At 38.2% G+C, this 21,840-nt stretch overlaps 2 protein-coding genes across 4 annotated transcripts; one reads left to right on the forward strand and one right to left on the reverse strand.

The window, feature by feature from the left end:
* The first annotated feature begins 106 nt into the window (after nt 1-106).
* Nucleotides 107-15,108, forward strand: bchs (WD repeat and FYVE domain containing 3 bchs). The gene is made up of 43 exons (XM_081982858.1): nt 107-279; nt 1,193-1,413; nt 1,469-1,714; nt 1,774-1,926; nt 1,979-2,171; nt 2,228-2,414; nt 2,466-3,254; nt 3,481-3,664; nt 3,772-4,091; nt 4,142-4,304; nt 4,360-4,491; nt 4,546-4,787; nt 4,838-5,109; nt 5,171-5,389; nt 5,445-5,966; nt 6,028-6,147; nt 6,308-6,995; nt 7,053-7,235; nt 7,288-7,744; nt 7,949-8,133; nt 8,192-8,381; nt 8,439-8,637; nt 8,690-8,852; nt 8,904-9,097; nt 9,161-9,375; nt 9,436-9,665; nt 9,724-9,917; nt 9,972-10,278; nt 10,403-10,648; nt 10,703-10,933; nt 10,989-11,214; nt 11,270-11,570; nt 11,627-11,862; nt 11,910-12,120; nt 12,175-12,428; nt 12,517-12,706; nt 12,783-13,018; nt 13,075-13,293; nt 13,351-13,507; nt 13,579-13,725; nt 13,780-13,891; nt 13,949-14,129; nt 14,179-15,108. The coding sequence occupies exons 2-43, from the start codon at nt 1,213-1,215 to the stop codon at nt 14,290-14,292; spliced, it is 10,209 nt and encodes a 3,402-aa protein (XP_081838984.1). The 5' UTR covers nt 107-279; nt 1,193-1,212; the 3' UTR covers nt 14,293-15,108.
* On the reverse strand, nt 10,267-21,630 carry mal (molybdenum cofactor sulfurase). 3 transcript variants are annotated; one of them, XM_081982855.1, is made up of 12 exons: nt 21,409-21,628; nt 21,132-21,288; nt 19,116-19,417; nt 18,379-18,697; nt 18,052-18,328; nt 17,886-18,002; nt 16,948-17,157; nt 16,440-16,668; nt 16,180-16,383; nt 15,376-15,596; nt 15,110-15,326; nt 10,267-10,332 (listed from the first exon to the last, which is right to left on the reverse strand). In XM_081982855.1, the coding sequence occupies exons 1-11, from the start codon at nt 21,476-21,478 to the stop codon at nt 15,111-15,113; spliced, it is 2,322 nt and encodes a 773-aa protein (XP_081838981.1). In that variant the 5' UTR covers nt 21,479-21,628; the 3' UTR covers nt 10,267-10,332; nt 15,110. The 3 variants fall into 3 exon arrangements, with proteins under 3 accessions (XP_081838981.1, XP_081838982.1, XP_081838983.1); XM_081982856.1 differs by lacking the exon at nt 10,267-10,332 and adding an exon at nt 14,459-14,828 and having other exon boundaries at nt 21,409-21,629; XM_081982857.1 differs by lacking the exon at nt 10,267-10,332 and having other exon boundaries at nt 15,150-15,319; nt 21,409-21,630.
* Between the last annotated feature and the right edge of the window lie 210 nt (nt 21,631-21,840).

The following is a 21,840-nucleotide window of genomic DNA, read 5'->3' on the forward strand; positions in this document are numbered from 1 at the left end:
AGAGGGTGAGAGACAGATATAGCGAAAGTAGTCCCGCAATAACTGGCAACGTTGTTAAATCATTGATTTTTGTTGACAGTGCGATATGGCAACAGCGCGTTCATATGTTTATAAAATAAAACGTCAAAATAGATTCTTATTGAAATTTTTTATTGTTGTAAATGTTGAAAATTTTATTAAGTGCGTTAAAATGTGAGCTTTTTAGTCAATTTCCTCGGTAAAACTGGTGTAATCGTAAATTTGCGAAGTTACTAAGATTTACTTCAGCATATTAAAACGGTGAGTTTGCCTACAGGAGTTTTCAACCCCATACGCACTTTAGTTTTTGTTACAATCAATAAGCGTTCTTTTGCCTTATTTTTGATTGTAAACAGTGGTAGATTTAATATTTAGCAACTCTTTGATATTATAAATGTATATTTACTTAAAGAGTACAAAATCCTTGTTAAGATCCTATAGGTGTATTGGTGAACCAATTTTACTGTAGTTAAATAAAGATAATGGTAAATTTATAGCTTAAAAGCATTACTTTTTGATTAGAAAACAGTGTTAAGAGATAACATTCTTTCTAGGTTCATTTGATAATGGCTTATTTGGATGACCCATACTACACTATTAAAATTAATGTTTATGTACCTGGAGATATCAGTTTATTGGATTAGTGCTTAAACACATAGTGGCCATTGATCAAAGCTTTTCAGTCCAACAATATGCTATAATTTGAATTGTTATACATTTACAGTTAGAATTTTAATTTTCATCTGAATAAGTACTAAAAAATCCTTTAATATAACTCTTTTTTAAAAGTCTTAAGTAAAGACATTCTAGAAGAGAGAAGAAGTCTAAGAAAGTATTTAAAAAAAATTGAAAAAATAATGTTATACCTAATTATAATAGTTTTTTATTAAAATTGTAATTTGTTTTAGGGAATTTTCAATTTAGGTACTAATTCACTAAAACAAGCAATTTATAGTGGTCTGGTCCTCCAGATTCTAGTTGTGGGAAGAATTGTAAAAAATGCTGGTTTATTAGGTGTTGAATTTCTCAACAAGGCAATTAATACAGCTTCACAAAATTAAAAAAGTGGGCATATCCCTTAACTACATTAGACACTATGTATTATACAGTTTGTACAGTAACTTTTGCATTAAAAAAACTATGAAATGCTAAACATCAAACTATTTTTATACAGAAATGACGTAGTCCTCTGCAATGAATATTGTGCGCAAGCTACGCAATGCCGGAGGTTCCAACAACACCTCCGGCACCGAAGCCGACCCTTCTTCAACCCACACTCAACTGGGGCTGATGCACCTTAAAAAACTCTTTCTGGAATTCATGCACCCAGCCCAACCACTCAATGATCAAGAGAAGGACGACAAGTTGTACAACATGCTGCCTCTGTTTTGTAAGGTAGGTTTCAGGTGATTTGAGTTAGTAAGTTGGGTCAATCGTAGTGATTTGTAAGGTTTTTGGAGCGAGTCCTTCAGGTGACATGAACGAAAAATTCTGGGACATACTGGCGTTCTGCCACCAGGTGTCGTTGCTGATGGTGTCGGAAATTCGGAAACGCGCTTCTAATCAGAGCACTGAAGCGGCCAGTTCAGCTATCGCAACATTTTTGGAAATTGAAAATTGCGAAGAAAGCAGTAATGGGTGGATGCTTTTGTCTACTTTGAATCTTTTAGCGGCAGGAAATGCCACTTTAATACAAGTTAGTTTATTTTTGTTTGTTAAATTGTACAGGAGGGAAATGGATGTATTGAATTGCAGGTGATGGCTGAAGTGTCTGTTCCTTCCACTTTAGTCAAATGTTTGTATATATTTTTCGATTTACCGGAAATTTCAGATTCCAATACTAAAGACTGTAACAGCGACTTTACTCCTCATGAACGCAGAATTCTTTTACAAAAAATTTTTGTTCAGGTAATTGATTCGTTTAGATTTGTGTTTACCTTACCTTGATTTGGTTGAGCAGTTGCTAGTACGCTTGTGCAGTCATCGTATAGCGGCCGAGGAACTGGCTAAAAAAGACGACTTGACCTTGTTATTTTCCGCTATTACGTCCAGCTGTCCTTCCTATAATGTTATGTGGCGAAAAAGTGCTGCCGAAGTGCTTATGACTTTATCCAGACACGGTCTGACCCCTCCTGTGGTTGGATATATTCACAGTAATTTATTTGAGCATTTAATATTCTCAGCAGCTTACTCTTACCTTATTTGACAGATAAATCGTGTGTAACGCTGTGCATAGACAATATGAAAAAAGTACCTGAACTAGCCCCTTTGGAGCTCGTCGAGATGTTTGTAACGGTGTTTTGTTTCCTAAAAGATTCCAGTGACGTTTCTTCGACGCTACTGGACGATTTTCGTCAAGCCCACGGCTACCTTTTCTTATCCGAATTTCTTCTGAGGTATTGTTTGGCTATTAGTATGTTTTGGCATAATTAATAAGTTTTTTACAGAATGGAAAACGAAAAAACAGGCGAAGCTCAGGAATCCGTGCGAAACCTAATTCTGATGGTTACGTCACTGTGTACGTGCGGTTACTTGGAACTGAAACCATCGCAAGCATCCACGGGATCGTTGTTCCAAATGCCGGGGTTTATTTTACCTCAACCTTCGGGAAGAGGCACTAGCGTGCGTAATATTCAAGCGTTTCAAGTGCTTCAAAGTACTTTCTTAAAGTCAAACTCAACATTGATTTGTTCCACGATTTTGGACGCAATCTCCAGTATTTACCATTCGGACAATTCCAATTACTTTATACTAGAAAACCAGAACACGCTGAGTCAATTCACGGAGAAAATCCACCACAAACCAGTCGAAGTTCAGAAGAAACTCTTTGAACTGATGGAATTTTTGGTGTTCAACCTCAATTTTGTTCCCTGCAAAGAACTAATTTCAATGTCGCTTTTTTTGAAGTCACACAGTTTGAACCACGTTGAGTGCAGCATGTTTTGCATGAAAACTTTATTAAACATCCTGAAACACAATGTTATTTTCAAAGATGTTTACCGCGAAGTTGGTTTGCTGGAAGTTATAGTGACTTTGCTTAGTCGTTACGCCAGTTTTTTGGAAAATAAAAAATTGGGAGCTAGTAAAGGCATGCCACCAGGACAAGAAAAATTGGGAGGACTTGTGATTGAAGGCATTATTCTTTTGCTGAATGGCAATATTGCAAATGCCACTGTTCTAAGGGAGTGCGGTGGTGCTAAATGTGTTCATGGTCTTGTACAGTATTTAGATTGCAGGTAAGTTACTTTTAAATTTTGTTTGTTTATTGTACTTTAAGGTGTGACTTGTTTTGTTCATTTGATATTGCAAATTTCAAGAAGGATAGTTGTATTCTGATACAGTTAAATGCAAGTAGTACCAGCAGAAAGAAATCTCTGTCAGGTTTTTTACAATAATTATATTTAAATAATTTTTGTTTATTTTCATTTTTTGGTTCTATAAAAAATCCGTTTTATAATCCAGATACGCGGCTTTGGGGATAATAAAGGAATTGGTGTTAAGCAGTGGCGGAGACGATGATATGAGCCAATTATTAAATACTTTACACTCCACTGCTCGTAATGATTTGTGCCTGAAAATTGACATTCTTGAAGCGCTGAAGATATGTTTGAAGGAGAGTCATAGGACAAGGACGGTGTTTCGGAAGGTAATGATTATGGTTAAAAACTGATTTGTCTTTGCAGTTAATTTTAACTTTTTAACCAAGTAAATTTGTCATTTATCTCTCTGTTATAAGAAATTCATATTTTTCAGGCGAATGGATTTATTTACGTAACCAGCGTATTAGTAGCCTTGGAAGGACGTTTCAACAAACTGGAAACCGATCCTCAAGCATTCCACTTATTATGTTTGGTCTTTCAAACCATTTGCATCGCGATGCGATTCGAGCCGGCCAACGCTAAATTTTTCTACTACGAAGTGTGCCGGACTAGTTTTTGCGACACCCTCAAACTTTTAGGGTGTTTCTCTTCCGACACTATCGATAAAATCAGTGAGAGCGACTTTGAAGCCCCTGCCAATGACCATCACGATTTGTTTCATAATTTGTTCGTGGGTTCTCCAATCAGTTTCGAGTATGTTTTTGAATTATAAATGTAGCTGGAAGATTTATGTTTTTTGGTAGAATTCCTTCAGGTATTTCACCGCCACTGGCCTACACAACTATAGTGTACCGATTGATGTACGATTTGGCTTTGGATTTGTTTGATAGAGCCAATATGAATACTGCTTTGTATGCTATTAAGTCTCCGCCACTGTCCAGGGAGTCAAGTTTGAGTCAAGGGCAGGTAAGTGGTTAACTCGATGTTTGAAGTCGTTTAGGAACAATAATATTGCTTGCAGTTGGATAATGGGACGTTAAAAAATAAAAAAGCTAACGTAAACAGTTTGAATTTCAATCCTCCATCTCCAGAACCGATAATTGTTCATCCAGGTGTGGTGATTTGTATGTTTCAGCTGTTACCATGCATACAGGTTGTTGGTGTAATATTATTAAAAGTTATTTTTTTAACAAACTTGAAATTTTAGGATAAAGACTTTGAAACCCATTTAAGCCTTCAACTCTATTTAGCAGAAGTGATTAAGTCTCTAGTTCGAACTGAGCGAAACCAACAAGTAATGTGCGATAAAAATTTCGTCAGTCATCTTCTGGAAGTGGGTTCCGCACCTCTACAAAACGAATCTCACCCCTTGCACAGCCATTTACAGTATATGCTGGAAAGATTGGCTGCTCAAGCTTTAGAATCTATTGATTTGAGGACTTTTTTAAGGTTGTACCACACTCTATAAACAGTTTTTAAAACTAAAGGGCAAGTTCCAGGTTTGGAAATCCGTTGTGTTGCCTGCCATTAGGTTCAACAGAACCTGGAGGGGGGCCGGTACCTTTAACACGAGTAAAAACCATCGTATCTATGACAACACCTAAAGATTTTCGGGCTCAAGCTTCGTACACTTCACCACCTTTTGTGGAATTTGACATGTCTGCTGAAGGGTTTGGATGTCTTTATTTGCCCAGTATTGCGCCTCAATCACTGGCTGCTCCTAGTGTAGTTTCAGGGGTTGAAAGTAGCATTTGTGGCGGAATTGGTTCAGGTAAATTTTCTTTATTTTGTGGTTCTAACTAACTAGTAAATCATTTATATGGAATTTTCAGGAGATCGTCTGTTTCCTCCTCAAACTGGCCTCAGTTACTCTACCTGGATTTGCGTCGACAAATTTTCAGATCCGCGCAAGGATCCTCATTCTGTACATCTCTTAACATTGATTCGTAACTATAATGGAGGCAAAGAAGACGTCATTTGCTTGTCTATAGTACTATCAACTCGCGATAAAGCTATTTTGGTATCCACCCGGGAAACTAGAATTCCAAATAGTAATAAACCTTCTTGTTTAAGTGAATAGTCAATCATAATCTTTAAACATTGTAGGAGATTGGGAACCAGATGGGACGGGAGAGTACGGAGCCCGAGTTTGGTATCCGGACTTACTGAAAGAAGCCCAGTGGCATCATATCGTTGTGGTATTGAATCGGGCAGTATTGAAAAACTCTTCCCTGTCTTTGTATATTGACGGACAGCAAGTGCACTCGCAAAAAATGCACTATATTTCGCAAAATCCTGGAGGGCCTGCGGTTAATTTGAACTCGGCTGCTCACGTTTACGGTTACATTGGCAGCCCACCTGCTTGGAGAAAATTCTCCAGATTGTGTTGGAAACAAGGCCCTTGCCACTTGTTCGAAGAGGTTTTGACTCCCACCACGGTTTCTCAAATCTACCAATTGGGACCGCATTACATGGGCTCGTTTTTGGCTCCCACTTTAACCGCTTGGGATCCAGTTCAGTTGGTATCAGAAGAGAAAGTTGTGTTTGGTCTTAACGCTAAAGCAGTATCACACTTAACTCTAAATAAAATCCGGAAAGTTTATAGTCGGGTTGATAACAAATCTATTGGTATGGGAGTAGATTTTCAGTTGTTCCAGATGTTTAACGAAGTTGTACTGTTTATTTACAGCTAAGCAGCTTGGGATGTCCAGTCATGAAAGCGCTACACCTATTAGAATTTTACATAACTCAGCTGGACACTTGGCAGGGTCGGCTAGGACCTTAGGCGGTGTGGTAATAGGTTATTTAGGTAAGTTACTGTTATACTGTGTTTTTTCAAAGTGACATCATCATTAGGTATGATAGTCTATATAATTATGTAGCCAATGATGTGCAGATGTTTTTTGATTTGAAAAGTTGTAACTAGTCTGATTAAAACAGCTTGTAAAGCATTTTGGTTTTTAATTTAGGTGTTCGCGTGTTCTGTCCACGACCTGTGGCTGTAACAATTGACACAATCGGAGGTTGTTCAGTTCTCTTAGGACTAATTGCAATGGCCCAAGACCAAGAAAGTCTGTATGCAGGCGTCAAGGCTCTCGTTTGCGTCGTCCGCAGCAATAAAGTATCCCAAGCCGAAATGGATCGGCGCAGAAGCTATCAGACTCTGGCGATGTTGCTGAGACGTAAACGTCACTTGCTCAACTCGCATATTTTGCATTTGGCTTTTGGATTGGTTGGAACGGTAGATAGTGGTCGCGAGTCCTCCACAATTCCGAATAAAACTGCGTTCCAAGATCTGTTGTGCGATTTGGAGGTTTGGCACGAGGCACCCGGTGATTTGTTGCGTTCCCACTTGGAACACTTGCACGAATTGGTGTTTGAGTCCAATGAGAAAAAGCACAACACGTGGGTGATGAGAGATTTGGGATTGGTTGAGAAACTGTTGCATATTACTCCCGAAGTACGGCATGCAGCCACCAGACAGGTGTTGTTCTCACTTTTGAACACTTTATTGGGTGCCCAACCTAGACCTAATGATCTTCTGTTGTTTGGACAATTTATTACTTCGACTTTACCGCGCACATCCACATTAAATGAGAAAGTGATTGAATTAAGGGAAGGTGAGGCTGAATGTGAGCAAATACTGTTAAGAAATCGGTAAGTTAATTAGGTTTCATTCAAGTAAAAGTTAATAATGGTAAACTTTTGTGGTAGGTGTTTGGCGGTTTTGCATTCTTTGGTATTTTCGAGCCGCAATCAAGTAGGGGAGGAGATCACCAAAGTGTTAGGTTTTGATTGGCTAATGTCTTTTATGCAATCGAATATACATGCAACTAGTGTACTCTGGGCCTTCAGGATTCTGGTAGCCATTTGTTCAAGCCCATTTTTAATTCTAAAGTACGTAATATACTGTTGGTCACTAGCAAATTGTATAATCAATGTTTTGTAGATTCCGTGAAGGAACGAGTAACGGTGGTTGGTTAAAATACTCAGAACAAGTGACGCACAACAAAATGGCCGTGGTTCTAGGCTGCCCGCCCCATTCTCCTGTAGCAGGGAATGGCGAATATAAATCCGATGTACTCCACATTCCGGGCTTCCAGTACTTATCCTGGTTGTTGCCTACCCATTTAGATATACCAGAAGTCTATTTCTTGTTGACCGCCCTAATGATGGGACAACCGGCAAAACTGCTTCCCGCCGAGTCCAAATTTGACCTGGACACGGTTTGGGGTTTTCTATGGGGTAGTTCCCTGAACAATCAACCTATTAACAGTGTGGTACCGAGGATAACGTTGTGCGCCGAAGCAGTAGTGGTCTTGTTAGCTATGATGAGAGCGCTGATTCATAGTGATCCCTCCACGTTGCCAGATTGGCTCCAGGATCACACCACTTCGATAGTGCAGGTGAGTTTTTAATTTAAATCTATATTATTATTTTGTAGTTGAATAAATTTGTTAAAAACATTATCAAAGTCAGAAAAAATTTTAACTTTTCATAGTTGTATAAAAACGATATAAATTGTGATTTTCTGAAACTTAAGAATATAAACTGACAGTCGCTTTTGAAAGTGTTTACCATTTAGTTTGGCTTACTGACAATTGTTTTAGGTTTTGTTTCAATTATACCACAATATGCCAGAATTTATGCCCATTTTTATGTCATCGGAGGTACTTAGTGCCCTGGCGGGCACGCTATTTCCTCTACCGCCCCATACAATTGACGATAGTGCCGAAAGCAGTGGTTTATCAACCCCCGCGGGGGATGAAGCTCCTGACATTATGATTGTTTCAAGGTCAACTACTCCCCATCCTACTCAGTTCAATTTTATGTGACAGTTTAATTTGGTTTAGGTCTCCAACTGAAGACCAACCTTTAACCAGTCACCCTTCCAGGCAGTTTGTAATCGATTTTATTCGAGTTATTGTGGTGGACTCTTTAAGTTTGGCCACTACTGGTAAAGCTTCTCCGGTTATTGATTTAGTTTTGGACGCCTACCCGGCTAATTCGAGTAACGCCCAACAAGTGGCGTATCAAACAGAGGTAGGGTGACTTTTGCATACTGCAGAAACTCAATTTTTTGTAATTATGTGTGTGAAGGTTTTGGTAACACTGATGGATCATTTGTTGGCCGCGGATATGCTGGTTGGGGATCAAGCTGCCATTCCAGTTGTACCATTGGCTAATGCGCACATTCAACATGTTGCTCCTAATGTGTTTTACTTAACTGCCCGTATTGTTGATAAACTGTGGCAAGGAGCTCTTCACAGAGATCCTCATGAAGTTTTTGATTTTATCGGTGCGTGTTTCTTAGATTATAAAGTACAGTGGCCATACTAATAATATTTTAGTGAAACTAATTGGTCAAGCAAAACGCAGAACTGGAAACTTGTCGTTGGAATGTCTTTATCACTGCCTGAACCGCAGCATTTTGTATTTACTGTCTCGTAACACCGATTCAATTGCCGATCAAATGTCCGTGTTAGAAGCTTTACACAAATTAACTACCAACAGGTCAGTTTATAAAAATGTATGAAATTCCAGCAATAACTGAATTTATTACAGACTTATTATTTTTGGGGCGGGAAACCACGAATTGGATTTTGTTGGATGTTTGAGTTATTGTCTGTTACAATTAACTGCAGACATGAGAATCGCCTTAGAAACTAATACTGTCAGTTCAGTGCCACGAACAACGTGGCATGTCAATCCTGGCCAAGACTTAGAGTCACGTGATGAACTTTTAAACGCCCACCAGGGTAAGTTAATTTATTCTTTGCCTGCACCATTTTATTTTTTACTAAGTAATTGAATTGTTTTAGGTCGTAACCTTATGGCTACAGCCGCCATCCGAGTGTGGGAGGAACTATACGTTTGTAAGAAACCGGCCATCGAAGAAGTGTTTAAAGTCACTTTGCCTTTACCCAATCCAAATGCTAAATCACCGGACTTAGTCACAGTCCGAGAGCAAATCTACGACGCTGCAGTCAAATTGTGGCTAAATTATATCGACTCGGAACGAAAAGCTGCATACAAGGTTCCTCTTTCTCGTTAACAAAGCAAATTTACTGATTTTCTAGAGTAAATCATATTTCAGGTGCCTTGGGAGTTGCATAATCAGCTGCAGTCAAAAATTCATAAAGTCACTGGAGGTTTGACTCGTTTAGCAAGCCGCACTAAAGTCCGAAAAGAAGAAACTGCCCGAGTTCGAGTAAACATTAAGAAAAAACACGCTTTAGACTGGATGCTGAATCACGTGGCGATTATCTGTGATTTGGTGGAAATGAGGCGGCAGCAACACTTAAACACTACTCAACACACCCAAAGGTTGCTTTTGTCTAAAATTTGTAGTAGTGAGGAATTAACGTGAAATGGTACGGTGTAGGTATGTGCATCAAGAATGGCTCCAAACCGAAAACGAACTAACCAGGGAAAGAGGATTGTGGGGGCCCATTGAACCATGCCATTTGGACAAATGGATGTTGGACATGACCGAAGGTCCTCATAGAATGCGAAAGAAAACAATGAGGAACGACTTGTTTTACATCCACTATCCCTATCGTTTAGAGCACGAAAAAGGTGACTTTAAACCAGAAATTTTTAAACAAAAACTACAACTTAGTTTTATTTCAGGACTATTGAAGTATAAAGTAGCAACTAGTTATCATAGCAAAGAATACTTTCAAGCCCTCCAGCAGAGACAGCACCAAGGAGTTAGTGGCCTCACTCTGGAACCCACAACAGAAAGAACGGACAGTATAAGTGAGGAATTGTCGCCAATGCCATATGCAGCCCTTCCTCACCTAACCAGGTTAACGTCGGATCCGGAGGATCAACAAGAAGACGCGGACGCCGAAGAAGAGCAACCCACACCACCTCCGGACAATCAGACTTTGTTACGCCTCTTGGAACAAAACGAGAAAGTGTCTTACATGTTCAGGTTAGTTTAATTAGCATCGTTGTAGTTGTCTACTCCCAATCGAAAAGGATGTCACTGTAACAAAACAAAAATCTGTTATTATAGTGCACACAAATTAATTTCAGTGTCTTCTTCTTGCTTGTAGAGTGGCTCGTATTCAAGGTCTGGACACCACCGAAGGACTATTACTTTTTGGTCAAGAGCATTGCTACATAGTAGACGGCTTTACTTTACTAAAAAATCGAGAAATTCGCGATATCGACAGTGTTCCTCAGAACGCCAATGAGTACGAGCCGATTTTGCCCAATCCTGGATCTCCACGTAGATCCAGGAATATGCGTCAGTGTTCCAAGTTTTCTTATGATGATATTAGAGAAGTGCATAAAAGACGGTAAGTTATAAAAGAGGTTTAGCAAGCCGGACCAACTAATTACTCATAATAAAGGTATTTACTGCAACCCATGGCGTTGGAGGTGTTTTCTGGAGATGGCCGAAATTATTTACTTGCGTTCCCTAGAAAACAAAGGAACAAAGTGTACCAAAGGTTTATGACTACAGCTACAGGGATATCGGACAGCGCCCAACAGTCTGTGGCTGGTCAAAAACGTACAGCAAATGTAGAACAGGCCACCAGTATTTTGAGTAACTTAATTGGAGAAACTAGCGTTACTCAGAGGTAATTTTGTCCTAATCACACAGTTTCTTGAAATTAAGCAATTCGGTTTTAATAGATGGGTCCGAGGTGAAATCTCCAATTTCCAGTACTTGATGTATCTTAACACTTTAGCCGGTCGGTCCTACAATGATTTAATGCAGTATCCAGTTTTTCCTTGGATTTTAGCAGACTATGATACTGAAGAACTTGACTTGACGGACCCTAATACTTTCAGAGACTTTACTCGACCTATGGGAGCGCAGAGTCCTGAAAGACTGGAACAGTTCAAGAAAAGATTCAAGGTTACTATTCAATCAATTTGTTGCAGCAAAAAAATCTCAACAACTTACTATTTAGGAATGGGACGATCCCCATGGAGAAACTCCTCCCTATCACTATGGAACCCATTATTCCAGCGCAATGATAGTTTGTTCGTATTTGGTGCGCTTGGAACCATTCACACAGCATTTTCTCAGACTTCAAGGAGGCCACTTTGACTTGGCCGATCGGATGTTCCACTCTGTTAAAGAAGCTTGGACGTCTGCTTCCAAACACAATATGGCGGACGTTAAGGAACTGATACCGGAATTTTTCTATTTGCCCGAGTTTCTCGAGAACAGTAATCAGTTTGATTTAGGGGTGAAACAAAATGGAATCGGTGAGTAATTAATAAAGACCAAATAGGCTTTTTTATTATCGAATTGTTGGTAACAGCTTTAGGAGACGTCGTCTTGCCTCCTTGGGCTAAACAGGACCCGAGGGAATTTATAAGGGCGCACAGAGAAGCGTTGGAATGTGATTACGTGTCGCAGAATTTACATCATTGGATTGACTTGATTTTTGGCTATAAACAACAAGGCCCACCAGCTGTTGAGGCTGTGAATGTGTTTCATCATCTGTTTTATGAAGGAAACGTGGATATTTACAATATTGATGATCCTTTAAAAAAGGTAGGTTGTAATAGAACATAACACAATTATTTGAAAATCTCTTTCAGAACGCCACTATCGGCTTTATTAACAATTTTGGCCAAATTCCTAAACAACTATTTAAAAAACCACATCCGTGCAAAAAAATGGGTAACAATAATCGAGCCTCGGTAATAATGGATACCGGGTCACTAGTTCAGGCGTTTATACTGCCCCAACCAGACAAACTGTTCTTTCATCACCTGGACAACTTGAGACCGTCTTTGCAGGCTATAAAAGGTTGACTAACAATTTTTTTGCTAAATATTGATGTTAAACAATGATTTATTATAGAAGTCAAAGGTCCAGTGGGACAAATTCTCCAAGTGGACAAATCCGTGTTGGCTGTGGAACAAAATAAAGTACTGATGCCCCCTACTTTTGGAAAATATGTAGCGTGGGGTTTTGCCGACCATTCCATCCGCATCGGCAATTATGAAAGTGAAAAGGCCGTTTTTGTGTCTGAAAATGTTGAACAGAACAATGGCGAAATATTGGCATGTGTTTGTCCATCTCCTAAAGTTATTGTTACTGCTGGTACTGGTTCTGTAAGTGGCTGCTTATAGTTGCAAATTGTTTAAATTTTATCTCAGTTAACTAAACTTGTGAATTTAAGATGGTATCTATTGTGTGTAGGTGGTCACTGTTTGGGGTTATGAAGCTCGTAAAAAGTCAATGACAATAAAGCACCGATTGTACGCTCATACAGACGCGGTCACATGTCTAGCTGCTAGTCCGGCTTATAACGTTATAGTGTCGGGATCACGGGATTCTACAGCCATAATTTGGGACTTGTCAAGGGGAGTTTTCGTGCGACAGCTTCGAGGTAAGCAACTTGACTTAGATCTGGTAATTCTACTGATCTATAGTAAGTTAGCTCTAAATTTTTACAATCTCTCTAGGTCATGCTGGTCCAGTAGCGGCAGTGGCCGTTAACGAATTGACAGGGGACATAGCTACATGCGCAGCAACATGGCTGCACGTGTGGAGCATAAATGGATGTGCCCTGGCCGCTGTAAACACTTGTGTAGGTCGTGCAGATCGAATGCAGCAGATTTTATGTGTTGCATTTTCTCAAGCTCATGATTGGGATTCGATGAACGTTATCATAACTGGGTCGACAGATGGCGTTACTAGAGTAAGTCTTGCTGAAGTTCCATGAATCAGTCAAATAAAATTGTTAATTTAAAATAGATGTGGTCGTTGGACTACGTTCAAGTACCGGTCGAAGACGAGCAGAAGCCTAAAGAGAGTGATAGTGAGACTGATAAAATTAGCAATGAACCTGCAAAGACAGGGCCACATCATCGCCTTGTCAAGCAAATTCATGTGTCCCAGGACGGTTCTAGAAACTTGATGAAGTCAGGCTCAGAAAGTAGTCTTTCTGGAGAGCCTGTCCCTAAATCTAGCATAGTGAGTTTTATATTTTATTGAAGCAGAAATTTTATTTAATTTTTTAACTGCAACCAGGTGGAAATGATAGTGACGTGTGAAGGAAGTCCGAAAGAATGGCAAAGAGAACAGCAAGACGAAAAGGAAACGTGCAGTGACGGCGAAGATTCTACACCTCCAGTTCCACCGGTACGGCGAAGACGTTCGAGGGTACATGGAGGTTTCAGAAGCGAAGGTAAGGGTGTATGAAATGTTCACATTAAATTATTATTCATCACTTTTTATCTGTCATCAACCTTCTTTTAGGAGGCCATAGTGCTGAAAGCAACAGCTTAGATATCGACGACGCCTCAGGCCTGCGTACAAGCAAGTCTGACACAAGCCTGACCGATTCGTTTGTCATGGTGGACAGTCAGAAAAAAAATCGTAACCCACATAATGCTTTAAGACCTGGTAAATATTTGACCAATCCAATAAAAGCTTCATAACATTGAAAATAATTTTCAGGTTTTAAATGGCAGCGACAGCTAGTTTTCCGCAGCAAGTTGACAATGCATACCGCTTACGATCGGAAAGATAACACGGAACCGGCATCTATTTCCGCTTTGGCGGTCTCAAAGTAAGTCAATTGGACATTGTAAAATCTCTTCTGAAAATAGCGACGTTTTCATTTAAGGGACCACCGAGTAATTTACGTGGGTGATACAAGAGGACGCGTATTTTCTTGGTGCGTGTCAGATACTGCAGGTCGGACGGCTGACCACTGGCTAAAAGACGAAGGAGCTGAAAATTGTGCCAGTTGTTCCGTTAAATTTACAATTTATGAGAGACGACACCATTGCAGGAATTGCGGACAGGTGAGTGCGTTTTCTTAAACTTTTCCGGTATACATTTTGCTGCTTTAAGGTGTTTTGTTCCCGTTGTTCACGTTTCGAAAGCGAAATTTCGAGACTGCGTATCTTAAAGCCTGTTAGGGTGTGTCAGACTTGCTATGCCACTCTTAAAGGCGAGCATAAGTAAACCGTAAAATTATAGTTATTATAACGGCAATGCCTCTCTCTCTGTCTTTCTGGATTAATTGTCACAATATAGTGTATCACGTTTCTTTTGCGAGATGCCGAACCGTAGTAAGAGAAACTTGATTGTGTAGATGTACAAAATATTATACAAGAAAAAATAACATATATTTTGTAGCGACCCATGATATATTATTAATTATTGATTAATCGTATATTATATAAATAGTGTACAATAATTAGCACACATTGAAATACTCACAGAGCTATATTATGAAGTTTAACCGCCGTAGATAAGTTTTAATTCTTGTTTTTTTTTCTCTAATTATTTATTAATTTTTATTTACTTTACACTTTATTGGTCTAAATTTTATTTAAGGTGAGATATTTTTATTGTTTATCGCATGTTCTAATAAAAACAGGACATGTGGATATAATTTATGACGCTAAAATTATTAACAGTCTATGATTATGTAATTCCAAACTGTATCCATCCAATTACTTCATCCTTTATTATATAAGTGCAATATTTAGTCTGGTCTGAAAATTGATAGTTCAGTCAATTTTAAATTCAGTAATTTATTAGTTTAAACGTCTATATTGAAGTAAATTGTAAATTACCCTATTACGATAAGAAATCGTTTAATTCTGAACCGGATCGTCTATAAATTCTTTAAAGTCACTAGAGAAATGTTTCCTCTACATTAGCCGCTCAGAGTTGTTAGTCTTTCTATTGAGTTTTGTGATATACTGTATTATTACTTTTGGTAATTTTATTATTGTGTTGTTAATTTGTTTTAATATACTTTTATTATACCCACCTCATAATCTTTCAATTTTGACCTCATCACTAAATCCAACGACAGCACAACCAGGGGTTACCAGACAATTTTCCTTCGGTTGCAAACGACTTAAGTAAACCCCGAATCGCATTTTTCCTCCCATTTCTTTGGATAAAGTTTGTAACGGTTCCCTGGATATTTCCCCGGTCTGTTGGTCGATGCAAATCATCTGACATCTAGTGCAAAGTCCTGCAAACTAATATTTCACCTTAAGCAGTTCCTGTGCGAGGAAAAACTACTCTTACTTTAAACGGGACGTCGTTAAAAAGAATGATGGCCAAGTCGTTTTCCGCAAAAGGCTTCGCAAAATCGACTACAAAATTCGCCCTAAATCGCAACAGGACGGATTCGACTGAGTGACACAATACGTCTTCCTGTGGGATGCGCTCCCTTAACCACCGAACGGTCGCAAGGTTTACGAGCAGATATTCCGCTTTGTTTGCCAAGGACAGGAACGTTTGCTTTCCTTAAATCATCAAATAATCGTTTGTTGAGAGAACCCAGAATTTTATTATGACGTTTTATTAGTTTGTTTTTCGGCAAGGATTGCTGCTTAAAATCGATTTCGGGACTATATCAAAATCCCTGTGATGATTTTGGGCTCTAGCTGAATACGGCAGTAAGTTCCACTAATTATTGCAATCAGAAAATTAATTAACATTAAAATTTTAACAGGGTATAATTTTATTTGCTGTTCATCACCTCCTAACTTCATTAAATATTTCACTAAAAGCAGTTATTAAAGCGAAATTATATTTTAAATATCATGCAGATTTCCATTAATGCCTGGGATTTGCTTGGATTACTTTGTAAATTAGAAAAGTCGAGTTGTTGTTGCTGAATTATTTCTCAACGGAAAGGGTCCATTAATACGTAATTAGATTTTGAAGTTCTCAGTTTCTTAGTCTTGATTAAATGCATGAATTTAAAAAAATGTTTTTTTTTAAACAGCTTTACGGATCAAACTTAACTCAAAGGTTGTAGTATAAATCGTTAGTAACTGCTTTACCAAAACTTATTTTATATTATTAGTTGTAAACTTTACTCACCTACTTTTGAATTTCGCCCTGACACACTATCGGTAAAATCGCACTGTCTCAAAAGTCTTAGGCCTGGTTTTTCTAAGTGGTCACATAACCATTCGGCTACTTTATCCCCGCAATCGTAACATTGCACCCTATCTCTGCACACTTTACTGTTACAGTAATCGTCACTCTCTTCTGGTGGATCCAAAGGAAGTGTTATTTGACTATCTACAACTCATTAATTACTATAAAGGATTTGTGGGTATTTTAAAGGTTGTAATAACCATTTATTTGTAAACGTAAAGTCCGATTATGGAAATCTAATGTCGGTTTCAGGGTGCAAAGACTTTTAATATCTTTTTGCGAGACACAAGACCCTAAAGCGTTAACGATCATCCACCGTCTGTCATATTCTAAGCCAATATTGGTCAGTTTCCAGGATTGTTTTACTTGGAAAGGTCCGCCAGATTTTACTGGATACAAATAGATTTTCGCCAGACGTCCGGTAACATTCTGTAAAATTTAAATTTTAGGTAGTAATTCACATCGACCAATAGTTAAGTCTGTAAAATATTGAAAAGCGCAAATTCCGAATCTAAATAAACAATTACATTCCGTAGTCGAATTAATAATTTAACTATAGCCAGATTGAGGCACGCATCACCGATCCTTGTTTTTAAAATGAATAACATTCATCCTGAATAAATGTTTCATTTCGACCATTTTAATTTATTACCTGACTCGTTCCCATTGAAATACAATACGTAATACTAATTAAAACGAAAAACGTACCAATTTGTGCCCGGTCAGCGGTATCGACTGCTCCTCATTCGCTGACAGTATTTTATTCGTGACAACTGGAAGGTGCAGAAAACACTTGGAAATCATTTCCAAAAACTGATCAGCATCTTCAAAGGTGGACATATATCCGAACGAAACTCGCACCGAACCAGTTGGTCTCCCATCCACCAGATCCTGTTGGTCTCCACATACGTGCCCCGCCTAAAAAACAAGCGTGTAAATCCCAAGATCAGCATAAAACTTCTGAAACAACTAAAAATGACTAACTTGTCACCGTTAGCAGGAAACTTGTGGTCGTAAAACTGAAACGACAGTAAACACTACCCTCTTTTTTCTGATTCGGTTGGCATAAAAAGTTTTTAAAAGTCGAGCGCGGAGTCTAATAATGTATGTCCGGCAACTCACGGTGAATGTTCTTTTTAGTGTGCAGTTTACGACGTCTTTAAAGTCAAAATGAGGGGCAATAGAAACGTGTAAGTACCGCGAAAGCCGCTGGCTAAGAAAGTTGTTTTGCATCGGTAAGGGTTGCTGTAATTACCCACCATTGTTGGGAACCTATTACCGGCTTTATGGGGTTCAGTTTTAGTAAAGTCTGGTGTTTTTTTTTAGAGGCTATTTAAAAAAGTGTTTCCGTTCACATACAAATTTATTCTAGTATGTATTTGTTTACTTTAATATGAGGTCATATTGGAAAGTAATAAGATATTTTACAAGTCTCGTGCCACTCAGTTTGGCGTTTTATTCCTCAAAGGGTAGCGCGTACGTGCTGTTTTCGAAAGGGCCATAAATCGCTTCGTGTAATATGGGAGGATTTGGGGAAGGATGAGGACAAGAAAATGGATGCAAATCCGATAGACCCGTGCCTGACGTATATAAGTGAACGTTTGCTCTTTGGCATATTATATCCTCTCCCTTTTTTTGTAACTTGCCTGAAAATGTTTTCTCACTTCGGCCGGGCTTAAGTGCAGAAATCTTTGGCAAGCGCCCGGGTTACAAAAACATCCGGTTCTCAGTTGAATTCTATGTAAATTTGCCATATGCAACACCTGAAATTCTTGTTTTTCTAATTTTGAAAACACAGCTTTCATTTCTTACCTCAGCGTAACCCACATAATCGCCGTTACTTCTTTTCAAGTTGAAGTTCACGATTCCTCCTTGCGTTTTCATGCTTTGATAATCAAAGTCGTGGTACAATTCTGCTAAAGGTTGTCCATTTGAGTGTTTTAAAACAGACAGCTGGCCGTAAAGGTACTGAGATAAGGTGAAAGTGTGTTTAGACACTAGTGATGGAGTGATCTGAAGACGTTTGAAAGTCTCAAAACCTTGCACCAAACTCAAAATAGACAGAAAAGGTAATGTCCCGTCTTCAAACCTGATTTAAAGCCACTTATTTTTTGTATAGTTTAAGGGTGAGGTTGTTACCGTTCGTATAAGTTTCCCCTGGGTATCATAACGTTTTCAGATGATAAAGCCATCAGAACTGTGCCTCCGCCTAAATATTTTTTCTTGAGAACACCCTCACTGGTTTTTTTAACCAGTAAAGCCCCCAAACCCGTTGGGTAACCGAATATTTTATAGAAAGAGATTGCAATATAGTCCGGCTGGAAATTTCCTCCAAGATTTAAGTCGTTTGAAGAAGCGTAACAAGCTGCGTCAAGTAGGGTGTAGAAGTTCTGACGCTCTTTAGTGTTCAAAGCTCCTTTTTGCACCTCATCAATCCACTCTAAAGCGTATTTTGTCCCTAAAACACAAACATGAGAGCATATAACGTTAATTACAAGAATTTTCCATTTTGTTGCACCATACGACAACTAGTGAACTTTCTAATTAGATTCCGCTTTGAATTTAAAACTTTCAGTAATAAAAAGCTTGTTATCTGCATGACGTATCTCTCTAACATTCCCCTCTCATACGTATAAACTAACTTTAGATGCATTATAATCAACTCCGCGAAACTAAATAGCATTTCCCAGAGCGAGTATTTCAAAAAGTGTGTTGCCCCAAACAGAGTGGATTATTAAAAGTTTGAGCGGAACCGGAAGCGATTTGAAAAATGTCGTAATATTTCAACCTCCGACAACGAGAGAGGTTCTAATTGAATCTAATTTCTAATCTCGTCTTAGATAATTAATTTCGAAAACTTACTAAAACTAGATTACCTGAGAAATTACTCTGGGCCGGATATACAAAAAGGCAATTTTCTTCGGCTTTCTCGTGCCTCCCACGGTTTTTCGAACCGGGCACAACCGATAAAATATTAAGGGCTTCGGAAACTTTTAGCTCTCTAAAATCGGGGGCCAAACTTCTCATCCCTAACACGCTCGTATGATTGTCTTCCAAGTAAACGAGCGAGCCGCCTTTAAAATCGAAACTTTCCGCCACAATCTTTAGGGATTGGGTGGCGCCGGATGTAAATATTACCGAATATTGTTCGGTTGATGTATGAAAAAACTCCAGTATTCTAGAAAACGTATATTTTGGCAATCAGTGGTCAAATTTTGATAGAGTGCGGTAATTGCAAACGATGTTTAGATTCTTATTTAAAATGACCGTTAAAAAGTAGGAGTTTTGACGTAACTTTAATGGTCCAGTAACATTGCACAGTGGGCAATTGTGGGAAACTAACTCGACATAATGTTGAAACTTTCTTTGTTGCTTTGAAATTGTTCTAAAAGCTTTTGGAATCTTTCATACTACTTGAGGAGCATTTAGAAGGTTCTGGCCCGCTTTAGAAGCATTTGGAAATCTTAGAGGGTTCTAGAAATTGTTTGGAAACTATTAGACGGTTCCAAAGGCTTTTGGAAACTTCTATGTTGCTTCAGGAGCATTTGGAAGTTTCTGTAGTGTTTTAGAAGCTTCTGAAATTTGTTTAGACTACTTCAGGAGCATTCGGACGGTTTTTGGACAGTTCAAAAAGCATCTGAAGGTTCTGCACTGCTTTAGAAGCATTTGGAAACTTAAACGGTTCTAGAAATAATTGTTGGAACGGTTTAAACTGCTCTAGAAGCTATGGAAGCTCTTAGACTATTTAAAAAAAAAATTGAGAACCTCTGGACTAGTTGAGCAGCATTTGGAATCTACTATGCTGCTTCAGAAGCACTTGAAAGCTTCTAGACACTGTTTTGAAAGCTTATGAAGTTTCTATAGTGTTTTAGAAACTTATGAAATCTTTTTAGACTACTTCAGGAGCATTTGGAAAGTTTTGGGACAGTTCAAAAAGCATCTGAAAGTTTTGGACTGCTTTAGAAGCATTTGTAAACTTAGACGGTTCTCTAAATAATGGTTGGAACCGTTTAAACTGCTCTAGAAGCATACGGAAGCTCTTAGACTATTTAAAAAAATTTTGAGATCCTCTGGACTAGTTGAGCAGCATTTGGAAGCTACTATGCTGCTTCTGGAGCACTAGAAAGCTTTTAGACACTGTTTTGAAAGCTTTTGAACTTTGTATAGTGTTATAGAAGCTTCTGAAATCATTTTAGACTACTTCAGAAGCATTTGGAAGGTTTTTGGACAGTTTAAAAAGCATTTGAAGTTTATGGACTGCTTTAGAAGCATTTGAAAACTTAGACGGTTCTAGAAATAATTGTTGGAACCGTTTAAACTGCTCTAGAAGCATATGGAAGCTCTTAGACTATTTAAAAATTTTTTGAGAGCTTCTGGACTAGTAGAACAGCATTTGGAAGCTACTATGCTGCTTCAGGAGCACTTGAAAGCTTTTAGACATTGTTTTGAAAGTTTCTATACGGTTTTAGAAGCTTCTGAAATCTTATTAGACTACTTCAAGCATTTGGTTCTTGGAGTTCTGGACTACTTCAAAGTTTGAAAAAACAAAAATTGCGATATTTGAGTTTACCTTAAATACCTAATGACAATGAATTTAATAAATTTTGGTGCTATACAAAGTAATTGCACTTTTTGCTTGAAATACAGAAAAAAGTATACCACTTGGGAAAAAGTTAACATGTAAAATTTACATTGTAAATATCGTTTCCAATTATCCCACTTGACCTTAAACATAATGTTCAATTGATTTTCTTTTAGTGTTTATGTGTCATTTCAATCGAATCATATTTAACATTTTTTATCAAAATTTAAATACAACATTCTCCATTTTTTGTTCTTAACCCTTTTGCTATTGAGATCTTGAAAACAACTGCAGAAGCTTGAGAATTCACCTGTATCTCACGATATCAATGATGTCCTGCGTAACTTCACTGGTGATATTAAGTGCATGCGGATTTCCGTAAACGTTTTTGGAAAAATCTGCAAAAATATCTTCCATCTGCTTCTCGGAGTATAACGTGGCTCCGGCATGATCCAAGTAGCATACATCTAAAAGTAGAGAAAATAAGTTTTTTATTTGTGCAAGTAGTATTTTACAAGGCAGTAAACATGTTGTTGCAATGGTATACTGCTATTGCTAATATCGTAAAATATGCCCAAATTACATACCTTGAAGTCTTCGAAACTCCTTTTTGATATTTGCTGCTTGTTCTTTAGAGTACACACTCGTCTTGCTCATTTTACAACTTTTTAATGCACCTTATTGTACTAATTGGGTTGTACTAAACTGGATCACACACATATATATGTATATCATTATTATTCAAACATTTTATAGTGCATATTTTAGATTAATTGGTTGTAGACGTAGCATTGTTATTAAACATATTATCAAAGAAGCAGTAAAATGATTAGTTTAATGACGACGCAATCGTAATCTGTTTTTACGTAGTGCGTAGGGGAAAGTGGTGTAAATTCGGTGTTTACCTTTCAAAGGGGTTGCAATTTTATGACTAATTTAACCGGCTGCTTATGAATATTAAAACGTTCGAGACAGGAGCGCTCTAAAAAAAAGGACAATTTTGAGTCTGGTTTTTGCGC

Source organism: Ips typographus, linkage group LG6 (assembly GCF_016097725.1).
Source record: "Ips typographus isolate SLU linkage group LG6, UJ_Ityp_2.0, whole genome shotgun sequence".
In the NCBI taxonomy this organism is placed as follows: domain Eukaryota; kingdom Metazoa; phylum Arthropoda; class Insecta; order Coleoptera; family Curculionidae; genus Ips; species Ips typographus.

What these genes read in the sequence shown, in the direction of transcription:
- mal (XM_081982855.1), bottom strand. Translation starts at nt 21,478, where the DNA reads ATGAGCAAGACGAGTGTGTACTCTAAAGAACAAGCAGCAAATATCAAA. An exon ending in ATTGATATCGTGAGATACAG is followed by an intron (nt 19,418 to 21,131) that starts GTGAATTCTCAA and finishes TACGTTTTCTAG; the next exon opens with AATACTGGAGTTTTTTCATA. An exon ending in AAGTGAGAAAACATTTTCAG is followed by an intron (nt 17,158 to 17,885) that starts GCAAGTTACAAA and finishes CTTGTTTTTTAG; the next exon opens with GCGGGGCACGTATGTGGAGA.
- bchs (XM_081982858.1), top strand. Translation starts at nt 1,213, where the DNA reads ATGAATATTGTGCGCAAGCTACGCAATGCCGGAGGTTCCAACAACACC. An exon ending in TACAAAAAATTTTTGTTCAG is followed by an intron (nt 1,927 to 1,978) that starts GTAATTGATTCG and finishes TTGGTTGAGCAG; the next exon opens with TTGCTAGTACGCTTGTGCAG. An exon ending in CAAGGACGGTGTTTCGGAAG is followed by an intron (nt 3,665 to 3,771) that starts GTAATGATTATG and finishes CATATTTTTCAG; the next exon opens with GCGAATGGATTTATTTACGT.